This window comes from Nyctibius grandis, chromosome 4 (genome assembly GCF_013368605.1).
Source record: "Nyctibius grandis isolate bNycGra1 chromosome 4, bNycGra1.pri, whole genome shotgun sequence".
NCBI classification, from domain to species: domain Eukaryota; kingdom Metazoa; phylum Chordata; class Aves; order Nyctibiiformes; family Nyctibiidae; genus Nyctibius; species Nyctibius grandis.
In genome coordinates, this window is record NC_090661.1 from 38,149,387 (window position 1) to 38,167,832 (window position 18,446).

The 18,446-nt window shown below is 36.3% G+C and overlaps 1 protein-coding gene across 4 annotated transcripts in view; it reads right to left on the reverse strand.

Moving 5' to 3' along the window:
- Positions 1-18,446, reverse strand: part of CDIN1 (CDAN1 interacting nuclease 1) — a 140,227-nt gene that overhangs the window by 107,492 nt on the left and 14,289 nt on the right. For 3 of the 4 annotated variants that reach the window (XR_011047955.1, XM_068398255.1, XM_068398254.1), the window contains exons 2-4: positions 5,905-5,950; positions 4,977-5,041; positions 1,646-1,706 (exon numbers count right to left, since the gene is read on the reverse strand). Coding sequence is in view for 2 of the 4 variants with exons in the window: in XM_068398255.1 (XP_068254356.1) it covers positions 1,646-1,706; positions 4,977-5,041; positions 5,905-5,950 (172 nt within the window). In the remaining 2 variants the exon portion in view is untranslated. Of the gene's footprint in view, positions 1-1,645; positions 1,707-4,976; positions 5,042-5,904; positions 5,951-18,446 lie in introns of those variants that run through there. The other variant, XM_068398256.1, reaches the window with a different exon arrangement.

Consider the following 18,446-nt stretch of genomic DNA (forward strand, 5'->3'; position numbering starts at 1 on the left):
CTATCATATAAAAATGGCAGCTTGATTGTTTGGACTCAGTAATCTGGGGCTTGTTATTGCCACATCTCCCTAATGCATTAGGCAGCAGTCACAAAATGCATTGCCTTTCTTATATACCTGCTACTACGAAATCAGAAGCAGAGAATTTCTTTGTATGCCTTCCCTTTCTCTTAGATTTAATTTTTATTTATTTCTGAACTGCAGATATCTTTGATCTGAATTGCAAAAAATATATTAGTATAATATAAACAAAGATGTGCCCACTAGAGTCAGAAATTATATGCATCATCTCTAAATCAATGGGAAAAAATATACAAAGAACCAGTAACAGCTATATTACTTTGTGCTTGAAATATTTTTGTGACAGTTGCCATACAATATGGGTGCGATATATCATGAACTGGGTTGTTTACCTAAATTCTTAATAAGATTGTACTTATTCACGTAAAGCACATGCTATTCGCAGTACTTTAAGACTTGTCTTTTCCAGAAACGGTAAGAAGCTACACATTACCACTAATATGAAATAAATCCTTTATTCTATGCTAACTGTATGATCAGGATATGTGGACACTTCACAGACTATTCAAACCTTCTAGTAACTGATAGGTAATCGCTCATTTGCTGGCTGCAGCAACATACATGAGAGAGAAACCTTTCTTTATTACTCATGTAACATGTAGAACTTGCTGCTATTGCAATGCTAAATGTTTGTAGTGCCATATCATTTTTATATGCAAACACTAGTTTTCTGCCTCCTTCTTACATTTTCTATTAAAATGCAACACAAAACAGCATACATTTCATTCAATCCCTTTGAGGCTTGCATAAGCAGTTCCAAGGAGTATCAGCTATTGTATTGTTATTATTATTGTAAATAAATATTTTAGAGTTTAAGGGGTAGATATTTCAACAATTTATTTCTAGGAGGCTCACTGCCACTCTTTCAAAACTTTTTACTCTTCTTTAAGGCAGTGCTTTAGATAGCAGTTTTTAATGCAAATAACACCTTGCATCCAAAGGGAGATTCATATTCTAGTTAATAAACAGCATCAATAAACTTGTCAAGACTTTAACGGCAACCGTACTGAACTTTTCATACACCAGCTTTTCTAGGAAATGGCTATACTGAGGAATTTATTCTGCTTAATTGCTTTATATTAAGCAGTTTTCATTAGCCATCCTCTAATCCGTATAAGCAGAAATAAATGGAGTCCGGAAAATGAATTGCTTTAACCCTTCCTATTATTTAAAAAAAAAATCTTAGAGGAGTTTTGTTATTAAAAACAAGAAATCAAATATAAGTAAAACTGAAGCAACTACATTTAATCAATGGGAATTTTTAGTAAGTTTGTGCATTAAAGACCTATGGTCTGTCTGAAATTTCCAGCAAAACACAAATTCAGAGTTTTTTTTACACATTCGCCTTGAAGTTAAGAGACTAATTACATTAACTGATTTATTAATAAATGGGGCTTTTTGTCTAATTATTGTAAGTACTAACAGACTGGGGAACCATTTTAAATGTCTAACGTGCCTTGAAACCATTTTTTTTTGGTTAATTACATTTCTCACTAAAGTCACTATAGATACGCCCCTTAGATTTTACACTGGAATATTAAAGAAAAAAAGGAAAGATGATTACCTCATTGGCCAGTTCCAGTAACACAGGGGCAGCTGCATTTTTTATCACCCCGTTCAGGTACCTAGACAAGACAAAGCCAGGTAATTCTGCAGTAGCAAGAAAAGGGCAGTTTATACATGTCAGTATCCCTTGTGAATCTTTTTCACTTGGGGGAAAATACCCCAGTACAGAGTATTTCATGGGAAATCTTTAAGAAATAAGTATTTTAACAATCACTAACTCCCCAGGGTTGTCTCTTATTCACCTGCAGGATATATCAATCTCAATTAAGTCACTGGTAAAAAACACAATAAATCAATAAATTAAAAAAATGTTTGGCTTTATGACGTACAAATAAATGATACCTGTACTACTTAAAGATGCATCACAGACAAATAATCAAAATAAACCTCTATTATTCACAGTAAAGATTTTGGGTTCCACATGACCTTCAACTATGATGGCGCACTGTGTATCTTATTCAATTCACTACTATGCACAAAACCATACATTCTCAAATTTAATCCAGATTTTATCAACTGGGCAGTAGTTTAAATACTAAAGGCTTACTTCAGTGAAAACCGGTTCTAACAATCAAATTAATATTCTAAAGAGAAAATAAAAGAAGAAATGTTTAGGATCCAATAAAGGGCGATAGAAAGTCATTATCCTATGAATGGCAAAGGCTTAACGTTCCCCGTTACGGGTATTAGACCAGTATGGATACACAGTGATGTTTCTGACCATGGCATCACTCTGTTACTTTCAGTGTTTGATGTTTACATAATGCCTAAAACCTGTTCTCAGGAGTTGATGGGAAGAAGCTACATTATTGGAAGCCACTTTGTGCTTTGCAGACATGTGGAAAAGAACAATAGTTACCAACATTTGAACCTGCTCATTTATCCTACCTGTATTCGTGCAGCACATCATTACTGACACCATTAGAAGGCCACAGCCTTTCCAGCTCTATCGTCATCTATCCATCAGAAGCCACTCTTCTGCTGATTAGTTATAGACATCAAAATTCTTTATCATTTTACCTTTCTGTGGAATGGGTGCAACACCTTTACATAAACCTCTTTCACAGAAGATTAGAGGGCTTTTTGTTTGCAAGTTATTCTGAGGCCTAATGAATAAAGGAAATGATAAAAGCTTTTTGCTGTAACCTATTTCAATTGTACATAAAACCACACAAAACAAGATGCCTTGTGTATAGTTAAATATTGAAAATTTATAATAGAAGAAAAAAAGGAGAGATCATAAACAAAATACCTAACCAGGAAGATTTACTTGAGGTTAATGTTCTAAAACATGCATCTAGTTGATCGAACAGCAAAGCTACAGCTGACAATGGAGTAATTTTCTGTCAGATATTTCTAATGCTACTGGCAATCCCATTATGGACTAACAGGTCTCACATGTTGAGGGCAATACTGTTCTCAAAAGCTTGCTGATCCTTATTATAATTTGCCTTTGTGTTTGCTTAAATTTAAGACTAGTAAGTCTCAGCAGAGCAGCAGGAACTACTCCACTCAAGTGTACTTCTACTTGCTCCCAACAGGGACCACTGGAAATGACTGCCTTAAAAAACTGGTAGTTTCTGATGTAGGAAAGCAATAGAAGCACAATTATTTGCTTGTATGTGAGTGGGAATAGGAAGGAACGTACCACATAGACTGGGGTTTACAGTGGTAAGACAGATGCTACAAAAGAGTAGAGGAAGACGACATGTCTGTCATGTTTATGCCCGAAGCATTTCAAACTGGCTTCTGACTCAAGTAGTCTGCCCCTGTAGCTTACAAAACATACTACACAGTAAATCTACTAAAACAGGATTGAGATGAGTTTTCTAACTATTAACCATAACACCTCTGATTTTAAAACATGTGCATTTTATTCAGCCATGTTAATACATTTGCAATATAAAATATCCAGAAATAGCATAAAGAATGATTTTCCCTATCACCACCATATAGCTTTATACATAATGCATTAGTTATGTACTGCTATCATACTTCAGACAGTACAGAAGGGGGCAGGAGACCAAATCCTCCTACCTGATGTGAGCCAAACTTAATCATAGCTAGACCCTTACTGACACCAGTACAACTGCTGCTTTGCATAAAGCAAAATTTGGTCCCATGTTTCAGGTTTAAGTTGTTGGAACTAGTAACACCATCATCATAAAAGTGATTTAAATGACTTACATGTGTTCTAAGAAAAGGGTTATTTACACATACAATTAACATAGGGTTTTTCACTGAAACTGTGCTAGTGAAAAGTAATTAAAAATAGTATTGTATATATATGGTTATTAACACAATAAAATTTTGAGCCAATATTATTCCTAAACAAGAATCAACACTAGGAAAAGTGCAATGTGATCCAGTACAGATTTCTACAGAACAATACAACTACTGAAAAAGAAAATCAAGCCCCCAAACCAGCACGATTCACACTAGATATTCTAAACCAGTGTCTGATATAATCAGGCTATGCTTAGCTTTTAAATATATGACTCTGAAGAAGCACAGTTAATTGCTTACAAATGAGGGGTTTTGTTTATTTTCCTGATTCATGCAGATTAATATTAAGCATAAATATCAGCCATCTATAATCACAAGTATGAACCCACTTGCCATGCAAGCTCCTCAGATATGTCAGTCTACAAAGTAATATTTTAATTGGGTATCTTTACCAGTTATCAGTATGCCCCAATTATGTCATAGCAATATTTTTAGTAAAGCCTATAGAAGTAACAGACAAACTACAAGGTGTAGCAAATACAATCTATTAGCTTAAGAGGCAAACAATTGTAAAATATTGTAAAATGACATAAAGGTTTTCATCCTCCCTTAACAGCTATTTCTGACACTTCTGTTGATAAAACAGGAGTGATCTAAAATTTAGTACTTTAACTGGCAATACATTAATTTAATATGTAACTTTTTTTAATGTAACACAAATGTTGTTTTAAAAGTACAAGCAACTGTAACAGAACAAGCTCCCTTGCTGTAAGGAAGTTATCATCAATATTAGTCTTGACACAGAAATCCTGTAACTACAAACTATAGGCAAATGCTATCACATACTCTAAAAAATATTTGCTTATCGTGACTTAGAGCAAAGGAAGTAAACCTTTTCTTAATTAGACTGACCAAAAGCTGAAAAATTTCTGCATTTTCACTGGAAAACATTTTTAGGTAAACTGTTCTGTACTCCTCATCCCAAATTTTTAATTTATTTTTATAGAAAATGAGCTTCATAAGCTAATAAGCTAATTTACTCATAACTGCCATAACAATTAGTAGTTATGATGATACTCTCAACTGGGGTGGGAAGGTCATACCTTTGGTAATAAGTTTCAATAGCTTCAGCAGTGTGATGCTTGGCATGTGTTCTTTTGATTTGTTTCTAGAAAAACGAAAAAACCAAACAGAGTCTTACAAAGGTGTCATAAATCAAAACACAGAAATCATGACTGCCCAAACATATGTTCCTTGGCTACACTTTGATATATAAACTGAACTATGTTTTTAGATTCTGTACAGAAATGACATTCAATCTACCTATTGAATTGAACGTCTTCAGACTGTACTGCAATGTACCATATATGTAAAAGCCAGTAAGGTCACAATAATGGAATCTAAATAAGTTTACTGAAGGCTGCAGAGGGCAAAGAAAAACTTGTTCTCTCTTTCAACCTTTGTATTAATTTTCCCTCAATTCAATTCCATCTAAGTCTGGTGCACTCTAGTTTTACAATTCAATTGGCATTTTTAACCAGGAAGAACATTGCTTAAAAACAACTTATTTGAAAAACTACAAAAAGTAATTCCATAGAGACTTGCCACTTGACTGACACCTGTCATCTCATGATAAATGACTCCATTTTCTGCCTCTCTTGCCTTCTGCCACTCCGGCAATGGTCATTTATCATCATCTCTGTCAGCAATGGAAAGCAGCACTGACAGTGCAAGTCAGCAAACATTTAGCACATGGAACCACGCAACACAGGGAAATTATTATTGTCAGAATAATAATGGTTTAGCATAATTTATTACAGGTCCACCAAATAAGCAAAGGCTAGATGTTATTAGACAGATGGATGGGTAGGCTTGGCAGCCATCCACTGAGACTCAGGCGGTGCTTGATGTGGAAAAGGGAACATCCTCCAAACCAATCAGAAAGCTGGCAGTTCAATTACAAAGAAATAAAGGGACATTCATCATTCAATTAGGCACCTGTCAACCCTTACAAAGGAGAAAACTTCTAACCTGGTACTCCTGGGAGAAGATGCTCAACAGAGTGGACTGCGATTGACTGGAACAAATAAAAGAAGGACAAAGTTAATTACTGGAGTGCACTGCAAAGAAACAAAAGAGAAGGGATCTTCAAAGGTAGGCCTGCTGCCCTGTAATCTAACAGAACATGAAAACAAGTGTGGAAAAGTTGTTCCAGATGAACACCTCAGACAAAGGCTTCCTGCTGCTAGGTCAAGGAGAGAGCGTATGAGGGAGGGGAGGAAAATATAGCAAGAGTTTCAAAGCAAATGAGCATATTGTTTGGGTGATTCCTTTTTCAGCTTCAGAACCCACAAAGTCCTATCAGGTACAGGTAGCTGAGTTAAAAGGGAACAGGCAAAAAGGAAAACAAAGCAAAATTTCCATTAATAATTGATGGAGTTAAATTCCATCAGCAGTCAGGAAACATGCAGCTTGTTCATTGGCAACATATTGAAATTCATTTTGTTAGCAGCAAGGGAACCTCTTCAGTAGCTGTCTCATATTCAGGTTAAAAACTTCCCCCTCTGTCAGAAGTAGCATATGGGACCACTGGAACATTCCCACTGAAACTGATGTGCTTTGAAAACACAAACTTTCACAGCAGGAAGCCCGGATTCCCTGGAGTCGGTCATTTCCAAAAGCTGCCATAAGCTTCATTCATCTAAGGCTCCACTCAATGTCAAACACCTGGCAATGAAGCAACCTGGAAAGCATTCTTCGCAAGTGGGAATTTTTCTCTCTGAATTGTTAACATTTAGAAATGGGACAAGATTTTCTTTTCCCTCTGAAAGGCAATCAATACCACACTGCTACTGTTTTCAATTGTCCTCTGTGGATATATCTACCTCATCACATCCTGAATACAATTAATTACTCCTGATATATTTTCTTACTACATGCAACTTGAACAAATTATAGTCTCAATAAATCGAGTTTTATGGTACAGAAAAGCATTATGAATAATTAACATTTTTCCTTTCATGAACTTACCTACTGAGGCACTGCATACGTAGTTCAAAGATTTAGCAATGTCTAAAGTCTTGCTCTTCTGCCACATTTCTTTTATATCAATTTAACGTCTGTATCACATCATATGTACACTAAATATAAATGCTCTCTCCATACTTAAATGGCCCTTCTTGCAATTTGCACACCTCAGAAATACTAATTTAAGATAAAGATGTCTTACTCCCATTTTCAAAAGGGAAAACTGAGGCACAGAATGACTAAACGGTTTGTTCAGGTTTAAACAGATGGTATGCCTATGCAGCACAATATAAAATGTTACGTCTAAACCAACTGGCTGAAGCATTAGCAACAAAGCAAGTAGATTAATGCAGTGCTATACAAAGAGCTTACTAGTTTGTCTTATCCATATCTGTGCTTCCAGCATCTTTGCCATAACACTGTATCTTGTGTTTGTCTGCCCAGCACAACATCTGTGTGACAGCAGTAAGCTGAGCCTTGATCTCCAGTATTTTACATGTGAGAATGTTCATCCCGAGTACTCACTGACTGAACGTTAAAACCGTAGAAATGATAGCAACATAAACTAATATACAGAGTTATGGAATTAATGGATTACAGAAAAATGAATTAGAATATAGTCAAGAATTTAAATATTCTTACATACATTATCTGACACAGAGGCCACAAGATATGTACCACAATGCCTCCTCAAAAGGTGCACCATCCAATTATGGCAACATGCACATGTAAGCATTAGAAGGTGAACAAAGGAAAGAAATTAACATTATATACTTACACAGGCTACATACATACGCAAAGCTAAGGTATTTAAAGTTGATTTATTTAAAAAAGAACCGGCAGGCTATAAATAAGTTGGATACACATGGCCCCCTAATGGCTCTCCACATAACTATTACTATCTGGCAGATTTACATGGTCGTAATGGTAGAACTGAATTTAGAGAAAAGAGGTGTAAAAAACCAAAACAAAACAGGACAGCATTTAACTGGATTTCTGGTTTGAGTTCTCTCTCATCGACCTACCAATTTTTGTATTTTTAGGTTATTCCCAATATGATTACTGTACTTCTTGTACTGTTATCCTATTATACCCACTGACATGTCAAAAAGAATTAAGACCATTATCCCTCTCTTCACACTCCCGACTCTTGCCCATTTTGTTACCTTGGTGTCCTTGGATTTTGCCCTTCTACTTCATTTTAGTTCAACACTAACCAAAACGATTCTATGACTCTCTGCTTCCAACTGTTCAGAACATTTAGGACTTACTATGAACACTAAAAAATTCAGTCCAATAACTGAACAAGTTGGATATATACTGGATTGCAGTACAAAAACATTATGACTGTGACAAAGAGAATTATTTCAATAGTACCATTCAAAGAATTTCAAGCCTTACTACCAGAAGATCCTTCTCCTTCCCCAGAAGTGGATTTATATCTTCACATGGCTGTTTCCATGTTTCTTCTGGTTAACGCAGTTCCCCTCTTAAACACTAAAACCACTTATCTGCCACTCAGTGTTTCTTTGCCGTGATTCCATTGCCACAACTTCCTGTCAAAACGAAATAGCTCCTCAAAACACAGCTGGAGCATCTATCGTAAGATGCCATTGACAGAAAACTGAAACATCATGGTTTCAGAAAGTGCTGAAAAAGATAGTACTGCGTACTTGGAGAGCGGACAAAAGCCATGGACCTGCATTTGTATTGCAAGATGGCATGATCACAAGTGCTGATACTGACAGCAAGGATACTGCCATGTAACTTATCATTACTACTACAGGAGCAGCCAAATTCCTAGGGCTCCATCCATCCTCTGATGCTTCTATACAGGATTTCAAAGTAGCAAATAAGCAGACAAATTAATATAGCTGAGATATCCAGGAAAACAAACAGAAGACTGAAAATATCTTTTATTCAAAATAACATTTCAGTCCTGTATTATTGCCTCTTACAGAATAAACTTTACAGTAAGCCTCAAGGTTTACTGGAAGACTAGGGACATACACATGTTTGTATTGAGCAAGCTCTTTTGTTGAGAACCACCCGTAGAGACATGGTACAGATTTGCTGATTTACTGAAACAAACAAACAAAAAACCCCAATCTCATAATTCCGAGTACTACCTAGTTTAAATAATAATAAATTAACTTGTTATCCATCTTGTAGAACTAGATTTATTTTCCAAGAAAACAAGTAAACTTTCCTCTTAAGTTCTAAAGCAACCAGCCTCACTCTTCAAATACCCTCTTCTTGTACATCAGCATTCATAATGAACCAATTTACCTTTTGTTACTCTGTGTTGATGTTAGTGGCATACTTCCATCTGAATGCCTGATTCACTTTGTGCTCCTGTCAATACATAATTGGATTTAGGTAGAAAACCGAAATCTAAAATCTACTACAAAATGCCCCTTTTTGGTTTTAAAGAAAATAACTTTTATATAAAAAAAAGAAATGTCATTTCTAGGTTCTAAATGATATAAAGATATAAAAATTTTCTTATCATAAAAAAAAGTATTACAGATATCAAAGTCCATCCACATTTAGAATGGGATGCCCAAATCAGACCAGAACAAGAGATAAGAGAAATTATCTCTAAGAACTTGGAGATCAGTCAAGCTAAAAAGACAACTGCAAGTCTGGTGCTGGAAAAAGAATATGCCTTTTGGTCATTTAATATGTAAGAATAAAATTTAGACCATTCTCTTCTAATGAATCCCAAAATTTGTTAGAGGAGGAATACTATCGTCCCTAGAGAGTATTTCAGAAATGCTTTGTTTTGCAATGAGTCTTCATACATAAACTAGCAACAGCTAATATGCTGATGCAGATCAGTGCTTCATAACTAGAGTTGATATAAACTATGAGTTGATAAAAAGAGTTGATGTAACTAGAGGTGATAAAAATTAAGTTGATTCCCCTGGAGGGAAGGGATGCCATCCAGAGGGACCTTGACAGGCTTGAGAGGTGGGCCTCTGCGAACCCCATGAAGTTCAACAAGGCCAAGTGCAAGGTCCTGCACATGGGTCGGGGCAATCCCAAGTACAAATACAGGCTGGGCGGAGAGTGGATTGAGAGCAGCCCTGAGGAGAAGGACTTGATGGTGTTAGCTGATGAGAAGCTCAACACAAGCCGGCAATGTGCACTTGCAGCACAGAAAGCCAACCGTACCCTGGGCTGCATCAAAGAAGCGTGACCAGCAGCAGGTTGAGGGAGGTGATTCTGCCCCTCTACTCCACTCTTGTGAGACCCCACCTGGAGTACTGCATCCAGCTCTGGGGCACCCAAGATAAGAAAGATGTGGAGCTGTTGGAATGAGTCCAGAGGAGGGCTATGAAGATGATCAGAGGGCTGGAGCACCTCTCCGATGAAGAGAGGCTGAGAGAGTTGGGGCTCTTCAGCCTGGAGAAGAGAACGCTCTGGGAAGACCTTACAGTAGCCTGCCAGTACCTGAAGGGGGCCTACAGGAAAGCTGGAGAGGGACTTTTTATAGGGGCATGTAGTGACAGGACAAGGGGTAATGGTTTTAAACAGAAAGAGGGTAGATTTAGATTGGATATTAGGAAGAAATTCTTTACTGTGAGGGTGGTAAGACACTGGAACAGGTTGCCCAAAGAAGTTGTGGATGCCCCCCCTGACAGTGTTCAAGGCCAGGTTGGATGGGACTTTGAGCAACCTGGTCTAGTGGAAAGGTGCCACCACCTGTGGCAGGGGGGGTTGGAACTAGATTATCTTTAAGGTCCCTTCCAGCCCAAACCATTCTATGATTCTATGATAAAACTCTGGCCAGGAAGCAGCTAGCAAGGATGAGAAGAATTTAATTGGATCAGATCATCTGCTCAACAAAGCAGGCTTGCAGATTTAGCCAAGATTTGAGGTGCTGTCCAACTTAATATTTGCTATTTACTACAGCCTCCCTAGGAGAAAACCCAAACACGACAACTTCCGCAAATATATTATCAGCCCTTGCAAATGATTAATTCTTTAGGGATAAGATAAAACTTATACTTTACTACTTTATTTTCTGAGATTACTGAAAACATGAAATTTCAGATACAAAACCAAGTTCCCACTTGTTTCATCTATTCATTTTAAAATTTCCCTTATCTTTAACTCCACACTTTTTGTCTAAAATAGAAAGACTAAAAATTCAGCTTTACATTTCATGTATTTTACCATGGAACAAAGGAAGAATACTAGAGAGATCTCTACAAAAAATCAAGTGCAGTATTTAATCCAGTAACTATTCACACAAGCAGGGGGAAAGCAAAGTCCATCATAAGAGAAATATATATTATATAGATAGAAGAGCCTTGATTTTTTTTTTTTAAACAAATGAAATCTACAAGGAACATTACTTCATTGCTTCCCTTTCACAAAATGGAACATTCTACCTCATTAAGACGATAAATATATTGGTTAAAAAACTGTGTGTGGGCAGGAGCTGTGTTTCCAAAATTCAGAAGCTGTTACGTGTGAAATTACAACACCGCACTTAGGTCTTGTAGGAATTCAGGTAGGAGAAATTGTTTCTTTCCTTCCACAGACTCCCACGTAAGTATGCAGTGCTAGTTATATCCCTTCATGAAATGTTCTGAGACAGACAGCAAGAGTCTCTCATTTCTATTAACTGGGAAAGAACTTCCCCTTTCCATGTGTAACAAGCTTTTAAATATTTTTACTAATGCAATATTGAGCTTTAAAATAAAAGTAATACATGCAACTTAGGGCATGAAAGAAATATATATATTTGACAAATTTAAATGACTGGGGGTGGAAGGGGAATCCTCCTAATAGCTATCCTGAAATTCCAGAATGTGTGCCTAAAATACATTTTTCCTGTTAGATTATCAATGTCATGAAAGAAACCCAAACAGCATTTTAATTCTCATCTTCTGTACCGCAAACGCTTTGGAACAGGGACTCCTAAAGAAAGCAATGTTTCTATACTGCTTATCACATGCTACCCAGTCTGCTGTTATTTCTAAAAACTCCGTCAATAATGGATTTCAAACAGATCTAGCAACATTAGTTCAAATGCGTTAACATGCATGGATGCGTAAAGCCTCTGTGGCTTCCCAGAGCTGCAGGATGTAGGCTAACAAGCACCACAGTTAGACCTGTAAATCAACTAAAGCCAGTCCAATGGTGAACTTCCCACTTGAGAGGAAGTGAAAACTAGCCGATCCTCGGAATTTCTTCTACGTGTCAGCATTGTCAGGATGGGAAAAAGGCTTCTTAGCAGCCTGAATGGTTCCACATGAGGATCCAGGAAGGCTCAGGAATAACAAAGGCCTACCAAAGCTTGAGAACTGCTAGGCTTATATGCATCCAAGCACTGAAGAACATGGAATGAGGGAGGGAGACTCACTGACCTCTAGAACAGTTATGGCTTTAATCTCTCTTCACTGCAGCTCTTAATATTAAAATCTTTCCTAAAGTTTTAATATGCTTGTGGTCACTTTTCTGAATGAAAATTCTTAAAAAGCAATTTATTGTGTCTGTACACATTTGTACTTTATCATTCGCAAATCTAACACTGATCTATCGTAAGTCAGTGAATTACCAATTTAAGTTAAATCAAGTGTCGATATATGTGTGTGTGTGTGTGTGTGTGTGCGCGTGAGTGCATGTGTGTGTGAATATATGTGTTTAAATCAATATATGAGTTTGAATTGCAGTAACTAAGTGACATGAAAGTTCCTCAGTCTTTAGTTACAACACAGTAACTTCTGTAAAGTGGCTATCTTCCAATGTTACAGATGTCCAGCTTTAGCAGTTCAAGTCTGGGATATGAAACCAGTTTTATTATTTCTGCATAAGAAGCCTTCCATACAATGAAGCATTATCAGTAGCCACTACTTTGGGAACTACAAAGCCAATGCAGTGCTGTTGGGGAAATACTCCCATTACAAATATTTTAATACTATAAAAATTCAACAAATATATATATATATATACATACATACATATATATGAAAAGAAGTACCTGCCGATATGCTCATTTCAGACTTAGTAGCATCACATTTAAAATCAAGATAAAATTCAAGCTCATCTGGAGAACTATAGCACTAATCAAGCTTGAAATTCTCCGATATCCAGTTCAATAAACTGTACAACAGCTCAACTCAAAAGGTGTAAGTACAAAACACTCAGTAAAAAATTGTCTTTGCATCAAAGTTCATTTCATACCTTTGGTAGGATCAAAACCAAAAAGCAAAAGTAGAGTCCAAGGAAAAAGACAACCTGCACTGCAGACTCACACTATCCAATGATAATATAAAGGTTAAATGCAGGCATGTGCATACAACTTTGCTGCCTATAGCCGGGTTATGAGAATAACCGTATGACAAACCTCTGAGAAGGCTACTTGAGAAGAGTCATCACTTCGATGACCTTGACACTGGTTTGTCCCACAACTTCTATACAATTTAGTGATGTGCGAGAACAGATGATGGTGCAATACATAGAAATGGCAGCATTTAAAATTCATAGTAGCATAAGGCCATTACTTTTCCCACTGGGCCACTTGAACTTTAATAATGTCTGACCTAGTTGGCCAATAAGTTCTAGCAGCAGACAGAGGAAAATTGCCAGTATTAGATACTGTTTGAATGATTTTTCATTTAGAAAGACTTAGAAGTTCTTTTAAGAACAGGGCACCAATTCTTCCTCTAGACACCTCATTTTTTGGTGTCTGTTGCAATGGCCAATATATTTTAAAACAACTGCAGACTACGAACAATCTGTATCAGACATGAAAAAAATAAAATGCAGAGGTAAATACAAATTATCAATACAGGCAATGATCACAAAATAATGCTAGCTCTTCACAGAGAAAAATCCCACCTTCTTTCACCCACACCACAAAAATCTAACTTTCAACAGCAGTAATATAAGTGTAATTCAAAATATGCTATATTCAAATGTTTACAAAGTATTTCTGATCAAGCCCCCAAAAAGAAAAGAGAAGTCAGAATAAAGACAATTTTTCCATTCACATATATATGCTTATGATGAGAACAACATCATTATGCTTTAACAGTGACAGATACTATGGTTAAAAATGGAACTCTGAAAACACAGGAATAGAAGAGTGGTATTTCCAAATGAAAAGAAACTACTTTTTGGTCTTATTATCTTAGTAAGCAAGTACAGAAAATAGATAGTAATTTGCACAAGATATTGTTCTGATATTTTTTCTTTACAGAGTTAAACAGCACAGTGCTTGTTGCATGAATATTTCAAACCTACTTAAATGCCAAACCCACACAAAGACCTTTGTAAGTAAATACTCCTTCACTAATGTTACAAGTAAAGTCTCTTCCATAAAAACATAAAACTATTTTGTGAGCTTCAATTTTCAAGCTGAAAAATATTATCAGATGCAACACCAAATATATTCACAGAACCAAAATATATTCACAACACAGGTTTTAAAAATACAATGTCAGTGCTAAAACACGAAATTACATCTCTCAAATATTCTGACATCAGGCTTTAATGACTATCCAGTCTTTTCACCTTATACATACCAGAACTTCTTTGGTACCCTTTGATCATCTAGTCAGGGGAGTTCATTGATAAAAAGAAACTGACAGGAGTCAAATAGGGTTTGTCTCCTACATACACCTTGATAATCACAGTACTTGTCCTCCACATCTCCATCTCCTGGTATTCTCCAAAATTCTCCTTTTAACTCTATCAATAAAATTTCTCACAAAATTAAATAAAAAAAGCAAAGCTTGAGACTAACATGAGCAGATGATTTGCTATGTCCTCGGCCTCAACTACTCCAAGTTACTTAGCAAGAAGAAAACTTTCTTAATATCCAGGAGAGAATCAGTGAACACATCCCAAAGCAGAGGCATAGAGCAGCATACCAGAGACTGAGAGAAAAAAGCAAAACCTCTGCAAATTCCTTGTTTAGACTTACTTAACTGTACATCATCCACACTTTATTTCAATTTACTTCACTTAAGATTATACAGAAAACACATTTGCAAGTTTGAACTCTTTCTCTCAGTACCACAACCTAAATATTGAACCATTAGACAAAAATACACAAAAGTTGTAGTTATCTGATGATGGTTGTGCAAAGAAAGATGCTTCTAGGCTGCAACAGCAATGGACCTCAACAAGCAGTTAAGGCAAAGAAGCTACAATTTAAACCAGGGATCTATCCCTCACCTTTCCTGTCTGCCCTCTTGATAGGGCCAAGGTCCATCCACTGAAAAAACATTCACTTAGTAGGCTATTACTGGAAAGAAATATTTGATATATTCATTTTGTGTTCATCTTCCTCATTTTGCTTAGATAACTTTATCATGCTACTTCCTCTTCCCACCAGGAAAAGACTTGGAATATAGAATACCTTGTCAAGAGAAGTTTTTCAGACTCCAATCTTAAGTTTCCTGATTGTGGAGAAAGGGGAAAATCATTCTACTTTATACTTTTTTTTTCTTCAAACCAATATTGTCCTGTATAAACTGCATGTTTAAATTTAATTTTAGAAAACTATTTTTATAAGTGAATGGCAACTTGAAGCTGATTAGACTGTTCATTTTACATTAAAAAAATTAGCCTGCATGTAAAAAGCATATCTGTTCCAATTTGAAACTAAATAAATCCCTAAACACCCTTAAACAATTTGCTCTTAAAAATATATAATCAAATTTAGAAAACTATAAATTATATTTAAATTTATTATTTACAAGCAATTAATTACAAAGACAGCCAGGTGGCTTTCATTACATAAATTACTGTTAATGACACTTGCCTCATGCTGCTACTGTATTTAGCATTTGCATGCATCACATGTCAAGCACACACACTGTTGCATAGCTATCTCCAGGGTAAAAAGTGAACACCTTAAGGCAAAAAAGCTTCCAGTAATTGAATCAAAACTGTTAATTCCTTAAACAAGTCAGGATCTTATTAATGTTCCCCATACAGGATATAATTTAAAGAATTTTAGCTCAATGAAACATGGATGATACAGAAGAGTAGTTTTAAGTAAATTCCAATTTTGGGAATGATACAGATTCAAGGCAAGAAATCAATCCATTTATAGCTAGTCCCCTTGAGATTTTTAGTGTTAAACCCTAAAAAGTGTTTATAGTTTAAAAGTTTATAATTTTAAAGCTACTTGTAATTAGAAAACAAAAGGAAAAAAGAGAATAATTTTTGTCTATATATCTAGCCGACAGTACAGTACTTTGCCTTGTATCTCTAAGTTCTTGTACCATATACGTAGATATTTACAAAGGCTACTTTCAGCCCCAGGGGTATAGCTCACTGTGCCATAGAGGGAATAAACTAATTTAATTCCATTACTTACTTCCCATGGGAAAGATGGCAGAAACACGCTACGAAGGAAACCCAGCTGTTCCTTTTTACTAGTGGTCTCCAGCATTCTTTTCTAAAAAGCTGTCTACGTACAACTGGCAGGCAATACGAAGGGAACATCTGACAAGAGGTGATCACAATATTACATTATTCTATCCTAAAACATCTCTAGCCTTCTTTTCCACTCCTACCAACAGGATTTTCCTTTCCCTTCCTCCTCTTTCCAGAGGATTTATTTTTTGGTGTTCTTTGCACTGCTCTGAAAATCCTTACAATGACTATATGCTTTGCTTCCTGCAGTGCCACAGAAAAGGTTGGGTTTCCAGGAGAACTCTTACTCCATGCACTAAATGAACAGAACCATCCCCGATGTAAAGAGTCAATAGGATCACCATACAGCATCACCTTCATTAAGCACCAAAATTTGACCAGTCTTGGTAGAATGGTCTCGAAGGCCTTGGAAAATAAATGTGGAAGCCAAGGAAGAAGGAAAACTAGTTCAACATCAAACATTTGTTCTACGTTAAAACAAACTAAACATGACCTCAACATGCATCAAGTCATATGGCATGACTCACTGACACTTCTTAAATTTCTGGGAGTTGTCCAAAACATAATAAAAATACACATTGCTGTTTTTACATTAAGCATGTAAGGACTAGACTTTGCAAAAAAAAAAAAAAAAAATCCACGAGAAGGGGTAACTAAACTTCACTGGAATTCAGTGAAATTTGACTGTTAACACCCTTCAGGCAGCTTTTAAAAGGCCTCACACAAAACATTCCAACCCTATACTCTCCCATTTTAAAGTCTTTATATATTATAGTAAAGCAGCAAGGGCCACGGAGCCTTTTTCTCCTGCAGATTACTTTTATTTTTTTCTTCATATTTAAACATCAGGTCTTTGTATGTTACCTAACTTCTAAGAGTGGCAAATTAGCAGAACTAGGACATCAGAAAACAGTGGAAATTGAGAAGATGGAGAAAAAAGTATTCTGGACTGTTTACATTTCTTCATGTTAGTCAGCAACTAACAACTTCTCTGATACTTTCTCATAAAAGGGTGTGTATTCTTATAAAAGTCAGAGTTACCCCCTTTGCTTTTAACTACAGGGCATCTGAACATGTTTCCCAGTCAGAAACAGGAATGTCAAGACCTAATTTATAGAAACCAAAAGATTTAGAGTGAAGGGGGCTAAGCCATAAATTAATACTAATTTGGGGTGGATATCCTTTGTTTTCAAACTACTTATTTTAAGAATAAATAGAAATTTCTTCTATCAATTTTCTTTTAGAAGTAATTTCTCTTTCCCCACAACAGTAAAGCTTTAAGGCAGATAATGGAAAAAAATGGCATGAATGTAATTTTTAGCACAGCAGATATGCAAAAACTTTTTTCTCTTAGTACACCAAAGTATTTTGTTAATGCACCACTTTCCACTAAACCAACCTCAAACAAACCTTTAATTTAAAGTTATGGCTGTTCATATGTAATCTGTTACCTGGATTAAAAAAAAAGGCAGAAGGCCTCTCTAGCCACCTCATCACCATATCAATGACACATGCCACAACAGAGAAGCACTGGTTTATTTGATTGATCATGGTAGATAAACTCCAAATAACAGAGAAATTAACAAATGCTTGACATTTGCTCAACATCCATTATTCTGACACTGCTTTCAGGATTTCAAAGCCTGGGAGTATGCTTAATCAACATTCATATTCCCTAGTGAGCTACAGGCACCATATTGCGTCCCGCCTTAGTACTGATGAAAACTGCATATTGGCCATTTCCAAAATGTTCTGGGACTCCACACAGGGCCCCTTCTCTCCCTTGTTCCTGTTCTGCAGTTTTCTTTTAAACACTTCCAAGACAAAAGCATCTGCCAGTTTTTCTCTCTGGGGATGTATGCAAAATGAACTTAACAGTTTTAAGGCAGGAGAAACCCTCACATCTAAATTCATTCATAGGACAGAAAAGGGCCTAAGAAGCCTCTCTAGGGACAAAACCCTGCCGAAATTTTCCCCGACAACAGTGGGAGCTTTATAAAATCTAAGTCCAGACAATTTCCAATTCAAATGCCCAGCATAGCATGACCTTTGTCAGATCTATGAGCCCTAGATGCACCCACTATTTTTTTATTCTAACCAGCACAGACATTAGACAGGGCACTACTGCTAAGCAGGAGGTT